At 41.6% G+C, this 19202-nt stretch overlaps 1 protein-coding gene across 3 annotated transcripts in view; it reads left to right on the forward strand.

The window, feature by feature from the left end:
- CCDC88C (coiled-coil domain containing 88C) overlaps positions 1-19202 on the forward strand; it is a 128217-nt gene that overhangs the window by 50875 nt on the left and 58140 nt on the right. For all 3 annotated transcript variants that reach the window (XM_039534932.1, XM_039534929.1, XM_039534930.1), the window contains exons 4-6: positions 5123-5192; positions 16924-16982; positions 18815-18898. In XM_039534932.1, the coding sequence (XP_039390866.1) occupies positions 5123-5192; positions 16924-16982; positions 18815-18898 (213 nt within the window). The remainder of the gene's footprint in view (positions 1-5122; positions 5193-16923; positions 16983-18814; positions 18899-19202) is intronic.

Consider the following 19202-nt stretch of genomic DNA (forward strand, 5'->3'; position numbering starts at 1 on the left):
TTACATACTTCCTAGCATGCTTTGTTTAGAGCAGGGGTCACAAAGTCATGGGCTTTGTTATAAACTTCAGAGCTGCTTCCCTGAAACCACTTGTTCCTCACTCTGGAGTTACTATGGCTGCCACAAGAAACTACCTTTTCCAGCAACCTTGCTTTCCTAATACAGAGAGATGCCACTTAGGAACCAGTCTGAATCAGCTTTCTACCTCACTGCAGAGGGGACAGAAGTCTAGCCTACCCTCCAACCCTGAGCTCCCGTGGAGCCATCTGTGCACGAGCTGTTAGAAACTGCAGACTGATTGAGCCGTTTCTCGCACTGCTGATTCACAGGTATTTTTAAGAGCCTAACCTGGAATAGGGTTGAGCTGCCCAAGAATGTTCCCTTCTAAACTTCAGAGGATCTATCTAACTAACCTGTTGCTGAATAAAATATTAACATATGACCATGCAGACTAAGAATGGGAAATGCTTTTACATCCCACCTGCCTACAAAGACAGACAAGCAAATATCCTGAGAGTAATCTTGGGTTAGTAAAAAAGAAAACTAGAGTTTTCAGCAACTCCTCAGGAATAAATTAGAGCACTTATCAGCCAAAGAGAATGAAGCAAAGGGGGACCTCATGACTCAGACTCCTAATAATGCCATGTTGCTGGCTCTTGCGAGTCTTGTGCTATTTTCTGTTTATCTTAAATACCCAGCTGCTGCAATCAAAGAACTGTGGGAGAATCTCAACTTTCATTTTTTAAAAGTGAGTTTTTCATTTTAGTTGTTGCAGAGAAGAGCTTAAAACATGACGTGAAAGCACACTGAAGGCTCAGAAACCAGAAGGCAAATAACAAGAAGCCAACAAAATTTATTATTTTAGGAACATTTCATGATTCTTAATCCACTCTTATGATTTGTGGGTGCTTTACCAATTAATAGAAATAGACCCAAGTTGCAGTTTGGATCTGAAGCTAAACATCCTTAAAGTTTGGGGTGTTTCACTGCGGGGAATAGGGCTTGGTTCTGCTAGCTATAGGACAGCCTTGTTCTTTGCAGTTCAATATGGCACCTGCCAATAACATAAAAGGGTCCTAGATTTCAGAAAATACATCCAGCCTTCTGATATTCCGATCTTGGGAGAGGCTGGTTTCCAATATCACCTCGTTTGCGCTGAAAACTGAGTAATGAGCTATTTGAATCGGATCCCATAAGTGTGGCTTCCTGTATCAAAATTATTTTTTTCATGGAAATTTCATTACGAAGTAACATGGAAAACCGTAATCTCCGTGAAATGATTTATGACTTGCAGTTAATGGCCACTTGGTTTGTTAATGGCCTCAGGTGTAAAGCTGACAGCATTACCATTAATTGTTCTAATAGCTTATAGTTAAGGCAGATTGGTACCATATGTTGTTGCTCTTACCTTTATTGTTTTAATCAAGAGTTAGTTTGGCTGTTAAAATCATTATCTGGATCTCTCCTAGGAGAAAGGAGGATTTATTGTATACCAGCTCTCCCTGATGCTCTGAAGAACGCCAACCTTTCTGGACAGTGTAGTTTCTTTATTCTGCTGTTCTTTTTAGTGCCTCTCCTCTCACATTGGCTACCATACACAGTGTAATGTCTTGGAGTGAGGGGAGGTGGAGGAGACTTGCAGTTTCTTTCAGACTCCTCTGTTTCAAAATCCATATCCAGCCCCAAGCATTTAACAAGTATTACAACCTCCTTGTTGTCTAAGGCTTTGTCTACACTTGCGGTGACATGTACACCCGGCACTGGAAAGCAGGCTGCGTCCACACTGAGATGTGTAGCTACATGTGGAGGTGAATGGCTCTGATAGTGGGTAGGCAGCAGGACATTACCCTGTTAAAAACAGCAGTGTAGACGTAGGAGACACTGCTTGGGCGCGTAGAGAACTGTGTAGGGAATATACCCTAAAGTTCTAGCTTGTCTGTACTCACCTAAGCAGTGCATCACCATCTACAGTGCTATGCATATCCATGCTACGGCAATGTCTGTGCACTACACGCTGCCATAATTGTAGATGTAGCCTAATACAAGTGCTTACTACACCTTTAGAAATAAGTTGCACTGTATTTACCATTTGCTTATTGTCAACTAAGTTCCAGTTGTAGGGCCAGATTTCGTTTTCATGTTCTCCTGTTCATTTACTCATGTTGTAATACAGTTGGGCTTGTAACACTGAAAATAGAATTTGGCCCACAGAATCTTTTTAATACTGGTGATTCAGAAGCCGTAAAGAACACAGCTCCATTGTTGGAGCCCAGGTTGAATTTGAAGGGCTTTCATTGGGGAGGGGAGGTCTGTCTTGTAGTTGATTTGCAAATCACTGGGACAGTAAACATTCCAGCTCATTTTTAGAGTCACATGTGAGTGCGCTCAAAGCTCAAAATTGCTCCATATTTATAAATCCTGATGTCTTCAAAACCCTCAGCTAATAGAAATGTTTGTAATTTTTACAATTCCAATAGAAAACAGCTGCCTTTAAACAAACATTTTCCTTCGGTGTATGCAACTCAAATAATGCAGCATTGAGGATCTGAAAGTAAAACTGGCTGGATGGATTTTCGTTGTCCAAGCTGAGAGGAAATGCCAAAACTAAACAAATAAAAGAAATATTGATGCACATGCAGGATGTTAATAATTCTGTGATCTTGTTTGCGGGAGGCGGTGTGGCTTAATGGATAAAGTATTGGACTGGGACTCTGGTTCTATTCCCAGCTCTGTAATTGGCCAGTAGTGTGACTCGGGTAAATCATTTCACTTCCGTGCCTCAGTTTCCCCATCTGTAAAAGATGGATAATGATACCAACCTCCTCAGATCTACTGATGAAAAGCTCCATATAAGAGCCTTACTATTTACTATATAAGAGTATTGCTATTATTAATATCTAAGATGATTCTAATAGCACAGGTAAAGATACTGTTCTTTAGGTCAGAGAGAAGTAGGTACAATCTCTTGCATAAGATGGAATCTTTTAATCTGAATTAGAAAATCGTGGTTTGATGTGATGTTCACAGTTTGGGCCCATTTCTTAACAATTAACAATTAAACAAAGATTCTTGCATGCCACCTCACAGAGAATAAACTCACATCACTAGAAGGGAAGCTAGTCATTTAAATACTGGGTGAGGTAATCAAATAATAATTTGCAGAAGGAGTGTGTGGGAATGCTAACTACATAAAGTTTAGCCCCAGTGCCTTTTGTCTCTGTTAGCTAAATAGCAAGAGATCTGATGATTAGACAAAGACAACAAGAATTCTTTATGCATTCCTGCCTCAGTGCCGCTCCATGTACTGGATGATTGAAAAATTTTTTTTCCTTTGCCAAGGAACTCAGTAGTAAGAGCCAAGTTCATTAACTGAATTGTCAGAATTTGCATCTGCCAAAGGAGACAATGCATTGTGGAACTGATTAGCAGAGTATCATATTCCGGCCATGTGCTGTGAAATCTAATATGTTTTGCACCTGTTGGCAACAAGTGGAAACAAACTTTTGTTTAGCATGTCTTGAAAATACGTGTACTGTACAGCATTTGGATAATGACTCAGCAGTCAGTCCAAGTCACAAATCTTGATGCAATGTAGTGTTTGGTTAAATTCTTGTTTCCTAACATCACCAAAGGTATCAGCTGTGGTATTAACACATTTCTTCTTTATGCAAACTAACCATTGCTTTAAACATGTGTTGTTTCTTTAAATTGTGAGCAGAGAAAAGATTAAACATATTGCACCCAAAATGGTTTTAAAAATCCCTTCCAATTCCTTCCTAGACACTGCTAGATCAGTGAATGATTTCCTTACCCATTCAGATTCAGTTTTCCTTTTGTGATGGTTCTCAAAGTGCAGAAATACCAATCCAGTAGTTTAAGGGGGGAGTGTGTTTGGATGAATTGGTGACACTTTCTAGAAGTGTGTGTGTGTGTGTGTGTGTGTGTGTGTGTAGAGAGAGAGAGAGACACACACACACTGTGTGCTTTATTTATAGTCTTTGCTATGGCTCTGGTTCCCATAGTATGTGAGACACTAATGAATTTATCTTCACAGCATCCTCTGAGGTAGGATGGGAAATGGAGACAGGCAGGTTAAGGCACTTACCAAAGGTTAGGGAGAGATGGGTAGAGAATCTGGATCTCCTGAGTCCCAGTCTAGTGCAGAAACACAAGACCATCTTTTTATTCGGGGGAGGGGAAAGAGAGAGAAATAATGGTGTCGTCCCAAATGAGTGCTAGTTACCTTCATGCCAGGTTGCAAAATATTCATGAATCACATGGTTCTGTAATTTATCCCATGAATGTCATCTCTGTGATGTACTTACCATGCTCCTTTGACCACTGCACCTGCCCTCTGGCTGCCGATCCATCTCCTCAGGACCCATTCTGGCACTTCAAGGCCCTGCTCAGCTTCAAATAGCTGACAGTTTTTGAAAAATGGAACCTGCCAAAGTAACGTGACCTCCTGTTCTCTATCTGTTGTGGGGATTTCCCCACACACCTCAAAATTAAAATGACACTTGCCCAAGACCTATGATGGGAAAACTTAGTATTTAGGCAGGGTGTCAGCTCTCCTGTACCTAAAGAATCTCAGCTTTTCTGTCCAATTTCTCACAGCAGTGCAGGAGATCACATTAATAGCTTTCTTTCCTCCTCCCCTCCCCCCAATCCATCCTTTAAAATGTCCAGACCCATGAATTATTTGAATTAACCAGGCATACCAGAGTGGCTTACATAGCTTTGGTCAACATGCTGCAGCTATAAATCCAGAAAAATGGCAGCAACTATGGGTTGAGCGCTATACGAACAAAGGTCTTGTCAGGAGGAAAGGTGTGATTGATGGCTATGCCCAGGCATCACTTCGCATTCATTTTTATTAGTATCGTGAGACCCTTAAGTCCTACATTAACCATCATTATAAGAGATCATTGGTGTATCTCAGTTGTAGAGTCTGTAGCCATCTTCAAAGAGTGATTTATGTCTCATGTGAGACTTTACTTTGTGACCTCCTTAACTGCCAGCATGCCGAAGCCTTGTGGATCAATAGAGCTGTGTATTTTGCATGATTCAATTGATTTGGATTCTTGACTGATTCTTGTTTATAATTTTCCATTTCATTTAGGAGGTCCTCCAGCAGCTGATCGTAATGCATTTACCAAACGTTTTAACAATTGGCAAAGATCCTCTTTCCGGTGAGTAATTTGGGTAGTTTTTTCCTTCAAGTTGTACACAACTTTGTTAGTTCCATAATGTCTTTTTCTTTTGATGTTGTACATGCAGTTTCCCAAACTAGGACTAATCTGGGGGATGGGGAGAAGAGAGAAAAAGCTAATTCTTTCTATCTCAGGTACTTATGTGGCCCCTATTACCATAGTATATGAGTGCCTCGCAATTTTTTGTGTGTGTATTTATCCAGACATTACCCTGTGAGATGAAGAAGGCTTATTATTTCTATTTCATAGATGGGAACTGAGGCGCAGAGAGACCCTGTGTTATCTTGGGAAAGTCACTTAAAGTCTGTGGCAGAGCACAGAATTGACCTTGTCTCTTGAGTCCTATACTAGCACTCTAGCCACTGGCTCATCCTTCTTCTTGTGGAAGATTGGCTCTGGACCCACTCCCCATGTGCTCCCATAGCTGGTAGAAGAGCAGCGAGGGTTTTCTTGGAAGCTACTTTCCTTGGGTCTCTGCTCCAGTACAGCCTGTGATGTAGGCTGACATGGGAATGTCTCTTGTCCTGCTGTGTTCCTGTCCTCTGCTCCTGCAGCACTCGGCTCAGTTGTGAGAGCACACATGGATGTGGCCCCATAAAGCCAGCTGTGGATGCTTGCACCAAGAGCAGTGCTGTCTGAGTAGCCATTTGCTAAGTGGTGGCATGTGCTGTGATGAAGGGACTGCCACCAAGAAAGTGGGGGAAGAGGCAATAATACACAAGACAACATGGAGAAAGGGAGAAAATGAAAAGGAGGAGTATAGGGGAACAGGGAAAGGAGAGAATAGGTGGGGGAATGGGGCAACAGATGGTTAGCAATCATGCCAGGCATTTTGCTAAGGGACACCAGGGCGGACACCCTGCCCTGCCACTCCATCGCACGGAGAATACCACCAAAAATAAGTTGGGAACCACTGAGCTAATGTTTGACTTTCCCAGTTCACTGCTGGGATTTAGCCAGAATATTGAAAATGATCGCTCCCAGCCTGCATGTCTCTAAAATTATGGGTTTGTTGTTAGATTTTGACTTTATGCCAAATGCCTATTTCCTTCCCTCCTTGCAAAAGCCAAGGAAGAAATACCAGTTTTACCATAGAAGGAAAATTGGATAGCCAGTGTTGATTGAGAACGATGTGGTGTAACAAACATCTCACCAGAATAGTAAGCCTCAGCATGAGGTTTCTTTTTGCTGTGCTTAGCAGCAGTGTTGGGGTGTTTTGTTTTATTTTTAGTCAGAAAATAAATCTACCCTCCAGTCCATGGACCACTACAGTTTGTACTCCTGGCACCTTTGCAGTTACGATTGCCATTTGCTCAGCATGCCCACAAAAAGGAGCATAAGGTCTGCAAGCCCAGCTCCCCCACCCCCCTTACAGGCTACCTGAATGGCCAGTCCCAATACAACAGGGAAAACAGGCATGGGAGTGTGCCGTGTGCACAGAGAACAGGTGAGGGCAGAGCCTTGATTCCATCCATCCAATGCACCAGGCAGCAGAGTTGTCCAGGAGCAAATGGGGAGTTAATCTGCTGCTGGCCAAGAGTAGGCATGAATTACTTCTTCCTTCCCTTCAAAGGTGAGTTGTGAGTCAGAGGGTTGTTCTTGGTCTGTCCCTGGAGCAGCTTAGCTACACAACACCCCTCGCCCAGGGCAGATTATGAAGTTGCTGTCTCCCTTTAATATATTGCCAGTGTAGTCTGTGTGTTACATACTACATAACCCCTCTCAAGTACTTCTGTTCTCTGGGCCACTGTTCTTTTGGAAGTAGATGTAGCTGTGTTGCTTTCTACCTTCAGAGGTCACTAGTCCTCATCCTTCTCCCCTCTCCTCCTATCTCGTAACATCCCTCCCAGAGCAACTTTGAGATCCATCTTAGGAAAAGGCTGGTTGGCCTGTCTTTCTGGCCTGATGTGAGCATCAATTGACAAAAAGCTACCACGGTAGGTTCTCAAATCCCTTCAAAGTGGAAGCTGCATTCAAAACATCCAAGAATGCGAACCTGTTGGATATCTGCATTTAGATACCACTTAATATTAAACAGTCCTGCCACTGTGTTTGGTGAGGAGATCATTGCTATGGGAGTCCGGTTGGTGTAGAACTCTCTTCCCCCACCTGAAATCAGTCTCGGTCCTTCTTTCCCCACTTTTAACAAGCACTTGAAATCTTTCTTGTAGAAAAGTCTTGCTTTAGAATGGCCACAGTTGGCCCATATTCATTACTTTCCAAACTTCTGTTACAAGCACTCACTTGCTTAATCCCTTTGAAGTTTTTTAGAAGGTGGATTTCAATTAATTGTTACGCAGGTACAGGGACACTATAAGTATTATTGCCAATATTATACAGGAGTGTACACTGCAGTAGAGGCTTGGTAATGCAGAAGTGGAACAACATAAAGGCTGAAAGCAATGGGATTGGTGGGAAAATTTGAAGTTATTATTTAATATTTATATTATCATAGCACCTAGGAGCCCTAGTCGTGGACCAGGACCCCACTGTGGTAGGTGCTGTACAAAAACAGAACAAAAACACTGACCTTTAAATGTAAGACAAGAGGTAACAAATGGATACAGACAGGTATTCAAGGGGAGTACAAGGAAACAATGGTTTCAGCACACCGGTGGCCTAGCTGTTGTCAAGTTTTTTTGTAGGCATCACAGCAAAGGAGTGTTTTGGAGAGGAATTTGAAGGTGGATTATGAGGTAGTTTTGCAGATGTTTACAGGGAACTTTTCTCAACCATGAGTGGCAGTTTGGGAGAAAGCATGAAGGTGCTTGTTTGAAAATTTAACGAGTGGCCGATGGAGGCTCATATCATGGGCCAATCAGAAGTGGCAGTCAACACTTTGGTAGTGAATGAGAGATGATAGGTAGGGTGGGGCTAGGCCTTTGACAGTGGAGACGATAGGTATGTTTGATACAATAAAGAGGGAGCCAGTGAAGGGATGCAAAGAGAAGGGTAGCATGGTCAAAGTGACATGGTACAAGAATTATCTTTGCAGCAGCATTCTGAATGGATATGAGTGAGGCAAGATTGCATTTGCCAAGGTCCAGAGAGTAGGCTGTTGCAGTAATCAAGATGTAATATGATGAGGGACAAGCGCTTCAGCAGTGTGGAATGATAGGAAGGGCCGTATCTTAGAGGTGTCGTGCAGAAAGAATTTCAAAGATTTAGACATAGCCTAGAGAGAGGTCTGATTTGGAGGAAAGTGAAACAAGGAGAGAATCAGTAACCATATCGGTGGAAGAAAATGGGGAGAGAGAGAGAGAGAGACGCAAGGAAGAGAGGGCTGAGAGCAGATAAGAAATCAACCACGCTGCTGCACTGGAAATCATAGAAGTGATAGGACAGTGTGACAGGTAATAGTTGGAAAGGGGGAACTCCGCAAGAGAGAGATTAGAGAGAGAGAGAGAGATGAGCTTGATGAAGACCAAGCTGAGTCCTTTTCATGAGTGGAAGAGTTGAACCAAGGCTCCATGTGCGATAAAGAAGTGAGGATGAGGGAACGTGAAGCTAAGGGGTCAGAGGAGTCACCAACATAGAAGAAGTAGTTACTGAGGATGCGTGTGGGAGACTATCAGGAGAGGAAGAGAGAGACGAGATGAAATCAGAGAGGAAGGCTGATGTTTGGGGGAGTTGGGTGGATGGTAAACAGCATCAACATGGAAGGGGAGAGGAGAGAAGAGTCAGCTTCAGTACTGTTCAAAAGAGGAGATAGAGTGGGAAGGGGGAGAAGGGAGGAGTTGGAAGTGACAGGAATGAAAGAGGAGAAGCCCAACACCCCCAGCAGGGCCTGATCCAGGGCAGGGAGTGTGAAAGAAGGAGAGGTCTCCGTAAGAGAGTACAACTGCTAAGGCTATGTCAGATGAAGGAATCGTGGTCTCTGTGATAACCAAGAGCTGGAGGGAGCAAGATGTGAAGAGGTCATGGATGGATGTGATTATTTATAGAGATGGAATGGGTATTCCAGAGACAGCAAGAGGAAAGAGGAGGATGGGTGTGAGGTTAAGAATGATGGCATAAGAGGGTGGGGATGGGTGTGGGAGACGGAGAGGAGGGAGATGGAGGGAGGGCCCAGGCTGGGGCAAATGTCACTAGAGGTGAGGAGGAGGAGGCAGAAGAGGGTGTAGATGTGGGATCTGGGTTTGTACTGATGGGAGCAGGGGGAAATCAGGAGTTAACTAACATGGGTAAAGGGTCTGTATGCTTTCCTGGAAAAGGGAGAGGTTGAGACAGCCATATTAGTTGGGGAAATAAATCAGATCCCATATTTAGATTGCTGAAATTTTGCTTAATTTAAAATAAGTAAATAAATAAAGGGATGATTTGTTTTGCTCAAACTGTGAAAGGTTTTTGAGTCCCTTCTGCCTTCATAGAGTCATTAATTCAAAGCCAAAAGGGACAATCACTCTTGTATTGAGCCCAACTTGTGTTTGCCTAAAACATACCTTCCAGAATTGCCTGTTTGACGATTCAAATTGTGACTTTTCCTTTGTCTTTGGTAAGATGTAGACCAAAGTGCCGTTATATATGTTAAAATAGGGATCTTGGTAGTAAGTGAGGATACTTATATCCCTTAAATACTCATCCATGTTATATATGTGAGTGTTTCAGTCCACTGGGACTGCTATATTGCTCTTAGAAGTACAGTCACATCTCCTGGACTTAACACTTCAAACAATGGCATTACAGTTTTCGGTGGGACAGTGCTTATGCAATGGCACATGCCCACTGGGTTTAGAAGATGTAACCCTTCCCCGTGCCCTCTGAATATTTTTTCCAGTCCATGCTAATTTCATCTGGTTCAATTCGGATGAAGATAAGGATAAATATTTCAAAAAAAAAAAAAAGCCTCTGAGCGAGCTGAATTGTTTCATTTAATACTTAGTTCCTGAAACGTAAGGAACTGAAAAAAAATCTGAGAGTTCATAGCGGTTGAAAACTTCTGAGACACATTAGACAGTTCTGCTGGGAGCTGCAGGATTGGTTCTCTCTCTACTGCTTTGTACAATATACAGTTGTTAAAGCATTGCATTCACATGTTGCCATCTTCTTCCCTTTGGAATATTTTCCCCAGCAGTGGTAATTCTCACTGTACAATCTCATCATTTCATTACAACTCGACATATCCCATGGCGCATATGGGGGAGCTGTAATGAACATAATACACCATAGTTGTCTTTCGTAATTTCCTCTTTGCCGCATGTCTTACCCCACCCCCACCCCATACACACAGAGTGAACTGGTAATGTATGATGATCCTGAACTTCTGTAACTGACTTTGTTTCTTTTTCTCGGTTGCCCGGCAACCTTCACTTAGACCCAAACACACACACTACTGATACTTCAGAAGCTGATGGAAACGAACATTTTGAAATGTGCACTTTTTTTTTTCTTTTTTTAAACTGAGCCTTTCAGGGTTTTTAGCTTCACTTCCTTCAAAAGATTAAAAAAAGTGACTTAATTTACTAGACCTACAGCTCATTTCCGTCCTCTGGAAACACTTTGCAGGTTCAGTACATTTTTCAAATTAAAGGCCGTTAAGTCCTTGCACAGGAGTGAGCCAAAAGTCCCTGCTAATAAATGTCGGTAGAAAATGTTTTTCATTATAATCATAAAAGATTTAGTCTCCCACTGGTATATTTTTTTCCATGCCTGATTTCCTTCCTTATTTTGTTTCATAACTGTCCAAGGAGACAAAGGCTTGTAAAATATGTTGTACAGTTTTTCCCTGTTAATAACAAAGCTCTGTCTCTAAAATGTTAACTGTAGAGTTCAGGCTTATATAATTTGGGACTCTGTTCTGACTGGAAGAAATGAGTGCCGATGTGTTTTCCCACGTTTCACCTGCTCCACCGTCTGCTGGATGTTAACCCCCGCCACACAAACACATTACAGTTCCCTGTTTTCTGCTGAGGAAATTTAATACACAGTAGGAATGTGAATAAATAAAATGTATCAACTCATAATCTACCATTTCTTCTGCACTCTCTCTTTCTCATCTCTCTCTCCGGCTTCCTCTCCACCTCCCCTCATTTATCTCTCGTATTTTCTCTTTACCTTTATCCTCCTTTTTGTTGTTGTCTCCTAATCTCCTTCTCCTCCCCTCCCCCAATCCTGCCATCTGTTTCTCACCCTCCCTCTCCTGAGAGACCATGGGGATGTTCTGGGCCCACAGCATAGAGAGAAAAATCCCAGAGCACAGGATTTTTTCCTAAAAACCCAAAGGCCCTTTCCCACTGTTGAGAGCAGATGGCTTTTCTGCAAATCCTCAGGTCACTGGCTGCCTCACTGGCTCAGAGACCTAGCATAGGAACAGCTGCCCTGGAATTTTCAGCAAGGTGGAAAATGCTGTTGTGTTGAATTTAGAGCCCTTCTCTTTGGTTGCTGGTTCAAGTCCACTCCAGGTCAGTCGTTGGTTGACCTACGCGATAAGTGTGTACATCTCAGTTCAGTTCCTAGTAGACATTATCCACATCGCAATGTAGCTCTCTTCTTGGCAATCTCAGCAGAGATCCCAAGGGCTGGATTGAGCTGGGCACTATCTTCTCAACCAGATAAGACAGCGTTGAAACACTTCGGTGAAGCAGCCTAGGGACGCTTGCCTACGACTGCTCATGCTGTGCCTTTCCTATGGATGTAGGACTTCAGTCTCCAGTTTTATCAGCATGGTGCCTTATGGCTTCCCCACCTCATTATGATAATGCAAATCAATCCTTTAGAAAGCACTGCAGGAGTGTGTGCTGTGGAGGAAGCATTATTAAATTGGAGATAAAGAATAGTTGTTTTTGTTCAAGGTATATTGTATCCCAAATGTACATGATTCTGTACATAAGTCCCAGGTCTGTTACTGTGTTGTTTTAATCCCAAGTGTACACAGTACTGTTTTAGTTCTAGCCAGTGACTTGCTCTGTAATCTGGTATAAGCCACTTAACCTTTCTGTGCCTCAGTTTCCCCATAGAATTGAACTAAATGTGGCTCTTAAAACTTTAACACATTATCTTTAAAACATTTGTGCAGCCTATAGAGTAAAACTATTAATATACCTCATGACCTTCAGAGTGTGTCTAGTGAGCCATAGAAACCAGCTTTCATTAGATGTGCATTACATACCCTGAAGCATTAAAAAATGTTAATCAAAAAACTCTGCTTTGGAACACTTCTGACAGCAAAGGGTTCTGTGAGTACTAGCTACTACGCTGGAGTCTTCCTTTTGATTTCTCATTCCTTCCCCTAAACTCTGGCTTTGCCTTTACTACAAAAACAAACAAACAAAAAAGTCATTTGTTTACTGCGAGATAATTTGAAGTGCTTTAGCTATTCTGCTGTAAAATCCTATTGGAGACAAGGCACTTTTAGTTTTTACCAGGAGGGAAATGAAGCAAGGTCTAGCACTGACCTCACCTAGCTACCCCACAGCAAAAACTAAAAGTGCCTCACCGCCCTCAGATCTTACAGCAGGATTTCTATCCTGCTTTAGTTAGCCCATTGTCAAACAAATAAATTGTTTTGCAGTGAAGACCTAGCCAGACTGGATTAAGTAACATCTACACCTTTTGGGTTAATTGGTTGTACACTTACTAGCAGGACCGACTCCAGGCACTAGCCAAGAAAGCTTGTGCTTGGGGCGGCAGATTCCAAGGGACGGCATTCCGGCCACCCTTTTTTTTCTTTTTCTTTTTCTTTTTGGTTTGCCGCTCCGGCTGCCCTGTAGGGGGCAGCAGCGCGGAGAAGGGGAGCGCCCTGCAGCAAACTCGGCAGGGCAGCCCACGTCCTTCCCTTCAAACCGATTGGAGCTGCGCAGAGCCCTCCCGGCAGGTGGCGCGGTGGGAAGGGCCATGTGGTGAGCACAATAGACAAAGTATTTTAATGGTGCCCTCTTTTCATAGAGATATAGTGATAACTTCCTAATGCAGGTAAGCACTTAGTCACACTCCTTTGACATACTTGAGAGTGTTTCGTATGTAGATATGGTGGCTATGGCCAATTATTGTCATCGGAGGCACCTGATTAATAGTGGAAGTAAGACTGTGTCGAGTGTCTTCCATTTATATCATGCACAAGCGGGCAGAAAGCTGAACATAGTTTTCAATGGTCAGTGAATAAAGCATGAGTCACACCTGCTCTATCTAGGCTTCACTGTGGATAGAACTCTCACATATCATGACCATTGTACAAAGTCAGCAACTAAGGTCAAAACGCACAACAACTTGCTCGGAAAAGTGGCCAGAATGACATGGGGTGCCAACGTCCAAATGTTACACACTTCAGTCTTGGCACTGTGTTATTCAGCGGCAGAGTACTGCACTCCAGTATGGGCTCGCTCATCTCACACAAGGATGATCGACATACAACTTCATTCCAATGTGCGTATTATTTCAGGCATACTTAAATCTACTCCTCTACCACGATTACTGGTTCTTTGCAATATTGCTTCACCCAGTGTTCGCAGAGAGGAAAGCCCAGCAAAGCTCGTGATGAAATTGTGTGATATACCACATCTACTGTTAATTAAAGATTTGTTTTAATCCACCATATGGTCGTCTGCCCTCACAGCGCTCGTTGTGGATAAGTTTACCAGGTGAGGGATTTATAGTAGAGGACGTAGGGCAAGCTTCATGGTTCACAGAGAAAGTGACAAATAATTATCTTATCTTGGACACCACACAATGTCAACCTGGATTTGATTTATTATGACGGCAATGGAGCCTTCTCAACCAGTTTCATATCAGACATGGAATTGGTGCTGCAGCAGAATTTCGGTGGCATTTTAAAGACGGTACACTATGTCAATGTGGACAGCCACAAATCATCACACACTTTGTTGAGGACTGCAAAATTACTCAGCTTCCTGGAGATCTTCATGCCTTGAACATTGTTGATAAGAATGCTGTGGCTTGGCTTGACCTGATTGCATATGCTAAATAAATAATGCAGAAGCAAACAAGATTTCTAATTTAGATCCATGTTCTGCTCTTCCTGGAATGTAAACTGTTCATTTCAAAATTGTCCTAGGATTGTCCTATTAGATGTGTGAGATGCCTGGGCAATATCTGTAAAACTGCAGGAATTTTTCAATGACACATTTTTTTCATCAGAAAATACTGATATGTCAAAGCCAAAACCATGTCCATTTTGATTAAAGTTTTATCAGGAAGGTTTCTCAGGCCCAGGATGGGAATTTCTGGTCAGAGAGAATGACCCCAGAAGAACCCCAGTGACTAGGCCATTTACTTGGGATCTGGGAGACCAAGGTTCAAGTCCCTGCTCAGAGTCTGCTCTGAAACTGATGTGGAATGATGCCAAAACCTCCATTTTTTTATTAAATGAAATTCTTGTTTTCTGGCCAGTGCTAAATATCTGCCTAGGGCAATAGTGACTGACTGGACCAAATAGTTATCAGACACTGGCTTCAAAATGTGTGGGGCCCCATTCCTGTAAAAGGAGTATTTTGTAAGCACAGGAAGAAAGCTTACTTTACACCCATACAGGATCAGCTGATTCACCTGAGACAGCACTTGCTATATAGTAAGATTCAGCTGCATTTGGTGGGAGGATGGAGAAAGGTATTGGAGTTGTTGTTTTTTAAATAATGTTTAAAAGGTTCATCAACTTTAAAAGCACATCTCTGAATTGTTTATGTTCCTGTTGTTAAAACACCTAATAACAAATCTTCCTGTATAGTCAGTCAGTTTTACATAGGGTCTTTCATGGTGTAACAGGAGACACAGAAAAAAAATTAATTAGGAAAATTTGATTGTAAAGCCAGAAGAATTGGCAAGCGTACGTAGAAGCAGAAATATTGTCTGAAACTACTTCTAACTCTGTTCATTTTTGGTATTGACTACATTTCACGTTGATTGTATCTCTCAGAATAATGTAGCATTATTTTATTTGTGCAAAACTGTGGATTCTATGTGTACACAAAAATTCAATTGTACAAAAGAGCCATGAATACTGTAACACTGTGCCTTTATGTAGGAAGGGTGTTAATCCTTTTTGAAAAATAGGTTTCAAATAGCCTGAAGGGAAATAAAAATATACCTGTAATATAGCCTGGGATCTGGTAGGGTTTACAACTGTAGGTTTTCTTAGAAGACTAGAGCTCTGCTTATGGAGCCCTACTGATAAATCAGCTCTTATACATATCAGGCACTGCGAATTTGTGTGAGGCTCTCTTGAAAAACTATTTATTTCTTTTAAAATTGATACTTATAAAATTGTTGTTTTTTCTTTAAGTAGACAAAGCATCCTGTCCTTAGGTTGTCCTGGAAAATTTAGCTAACAAAAATGGTTTATTTAGATGCTTCAGGGCACTTTTGTTAAAAGAAAATAGGGAGAAAAAAAAAGCAAAATAATTCTTTTTTTTAAGAGTAACTTTGGTTGGTCTGCATTGCAAGAGTCTCAGGTTGAAACTCCACCCTTTTGCTAATTTAGGTCAGTGTGCCTTCTTTGTTAATCTGAAATGCTGGGTTAGCATAATTGATTAATCAATTTCACTCCAGTTCTCTACTGTCAGTCCTGCAGATGCATGAAATTTACAGCACAGCACAGCCTTACAAGGGCATGGTGGTGTATTAATACAGTTACACACAAAAACTTCTCAGTGAGCAGAGGGAATTTCCTTCCTCTGCCTGTATATAGATATGAACAATCGAACACCCAAGTAGAGAGGTGCAGAATGTGAAAATGTTTATCTCGCTATTATACAGTGTGTGAAGAGTGCATACATTTACAGATGTGTAAGGGAGAGAAAACTATGCATTGCCTATTTTTTTGGCATGGTGTGTATGATGTCAGGCGTTTCCTGGATGTTACATTTTGAATCTAACTTGCCTCCAGTTTTTTACCAGCTGGAGATGCAATTTCAGTCATGCCTCAACCTTTTGTTCTTCTAATTTCTTCATCCCTTATCTTTACTATATATAACTTTCTTTGCTTCCCAATGAGGAGGTAATAGCCATATTTTAATTTTGCTGAGACAAGATCTGAACTTGGCAATAAGCCAGAGCAATTTCCCTTCCATAGCACTCTTTTTCTTCACCTAAGAATGAGAATGATACTTGCTGGGTTCTTGGTCACAGCAAGATTCCCTGCAATAGCATCCTGCTTATGCCCCTTCTCCCCGCCAGATCCACGAGCATATGGTAGCTGAATATTCTCCGTTCTACACAGCCCATTTTTTTCCTCTTAGCACATGGAGCATTCACTTCAAAGTGTGTACACTTGGTTGCAACAGAGACAAAGCTCCTTGCTGAAGCATACCACTCTTTGATAGACAATGAATTTAAGTACGCACTAGTAGTCTTCAGCATTCTGATTTTAACTCTAGGGGAAGCTGTGTGGTGATTACTTTTAAAATGTGTAATTTGGGTTTTCAGGGGGGGTTCCTTTTAAAAACAACCCCCCCCCACTCCTGCTTTGTATTTTTACTTCATCAGAATTAAGGGATCAAGCATGGTGCCTGTACAGGCAAATGCATAAGTGCTTTGATGGATCTGTTAATTGAATCTATAACAACCATTTTGCTACATTGAAATCATGTTAAACAGATCTAGATGTGTGTGTATATATGCAAGCACTCAGTTAAATCAAAGGGTATTACTCCAATCCGACAGGGCTTGCTCTGCGTTTTGAGATAATCACTTTATGCAAGTATTTTTCGTGACTCGTGTTGTGCATGTGGACTGATCTGCCTCTTTTCTTTCAATGTAGGTAAAAGTATGGATGAAATTAAGAAGATGCTGTTGTTGGTGCTGGGCTGTGCTGTACAGGTGAACATGCCTTATGGAATTACAAAATATTTTAATATGTCATTTGAATCTGATTTTGGTGCTGGAACTAGAAGTGCCAATCAATGATCCAGTCCCATTATGCTAAGTGCTGTACTGCCCCAGACAGTTTGTGGTCTAGAATTGTGAGACACAATAGATGGATGAAACAGAAAAACCAGGGGAAAGGAGATGGGAGAAAAATTAGCACATTTTGCATAATAAGCTATAGCCTCAGCTTGCCACCTGCCTTGCCACTGTTTGAACCAGTGCTTTGATACATGCTGTCACAATTAGGCAATCGAAATCATTGGCACACAGTAATTCCTGCAGGAGAGAATGGGAGTGTGAACAATCTCCTTAGTCTAAGGATTGTTGTGGGGGAGAGGGAGTTGGTTTGTTTTTGTTCTGGGGTTGTTGTTTTTTGTTGTTGTTACAATATACAGGAATGTAGTGGAGTACATTAATGCAAAGAGAATAGATAAACCAACATCTAATCACTATCTTCTAACGCATACTACTCAGCCGCACTTTTTTTTTTTTTTAATATGTGTAGATAGAAAGTCCTAAATAGGAACTCTGTATGATCACATGAGGGTTTTTATGCTGTGTTGTTAAACCAAGTGGACAGCCGATACACATGGTAAATTCCCCTGAAATACATGACAGTTAACCAAATAAAGGAATCAGTGTCTTGCACACCAAAGCTCTGTGTTTGGAATTCCACTGTAAACTGTTGTAACAGAAAATAGGAATGTTGCGGGCCAGTCTTTGCTTATAATTGACCTTGTTTGTGTGTCTGTCTAATGTTCTTGTCATGCCTTAGGACACTCTCCCTGCCCAGCTATGTCAAGTCAATTATGTCAGAGCAGTGCTCTCTTCATGTGGCTGTTCGGAACTTTATACTTACTAACACATTTTAACACAAAGAATAAAAGGCCTGATTCGGCAAGGGGCTGAATAGTCTCAGTTCCTGTTTAAAGACCTGAAGTGAATGGTTGTACTCAGAATTGAGCCAAAATCGGCACTGTGTATCATGGAATCAACAGAAAACAGACTGTGGAAATGTTCAACTTCTCTGTTACTTCTGTCTAGAGATTCTGCCAACTTGGGGTCCCAAATTTTCACTGACTGTCATTGTGTGGGGTATTTTTTTGTTTTTTAAGATTTACAAAACTAATTTGATAAAAATAGAATTGTGAAGCTATGGAGTTAAAATGTCATTTATTTTTCATTAAATATTTTACATACGAAGCAAACATTTAATTAGTGCCCAAGAACCAATAAATGAAGCTTAAGTGAGCAGAAGCAAAACCAAAACCAAAACCAACTGATCTGTTGTCATTGCCCAAAATGAGCAAAATGCAAAAAGTAAACAAATGGTTTAAATTATGTAAAGTAAAGTTAGGGCCAGATCCTCAGCTGGTATATGTTGGTGTAGCTCCTTTGAAATCAGTGGAGCTTTGCTGATTTACGCCAGCTATGGATCCAATCCTTGATTTTTAGCTTGGATGGGGGGAGGTTGGGTTTTGGTTGGGTTTCTTTTTTACATTTAACTTAGCCTTAAGTTTAAAAACTTTTGGCAGGACTCAGTCACCCTTACTCAGACCGCATGTTCATTGGTTCCTCAGTTAGTTCAGTGACCTCAAGGAGTATTGGAATAGTGCAATAAAGCACTAGCTACTCAATGTGAGTAAGCGTGACAGAGTCTGGCCCTTGGTGTTGCAAGTGTCCTTTTAGCTGTGCAGAGATGTTCAACAAAAACAACACCGTGGTAGAGTTTTGATCCATAGCCGTTTTCAAGTGACGTGTATTTATTTTCTGTTTGTTTACAGTGTGAAAGAAAGGAAGAGTTTATCGAAAGAATAAAACAACTGGATATTGAGACCCAGGCTGGAATTGTTTCACACATTCAGGAGGTAGGGTTCTCAGCACTTGAAGCTTGCTTTCTTCTTTTCTTCTCCTGATGGTTCAGTGGTATTGTTTACTTTGCTATGTAGTAGCACAGGTTAACCTTTCATAGTGGCACTAGTGTGTTTGACGCAAAGAAAGATACATTCCATGAATGTATGGGTATATCTATTTTTGGGCTTGGAGGTCTGATTCCCAGCTCGCATAGACATACCCACATTAAAACTAGTAGTGTAGCCCGGATAGTCTGGGTAGCAGCTTGGGCTACCTGCTAAATATGTGCCTACCCGGATGCACTAGGTATGTACTTGG

The sequence above is a fragment of the Mauremys reevesii genome, linkage group 4 (assembly GCF_016161935.1).
Source record: "Mauremys reevesii isolate NIE-2019 linkage group 4, ASM1616193v1, whole genome shotgun sequence".
In the NCBI taxonomy this organism is placed as follows: domain Eukaryota; kingdom Metazoa; phylum Chordata; order Testudines; family Geoemydidae; genus Mauremys; species Mauremys reevesii.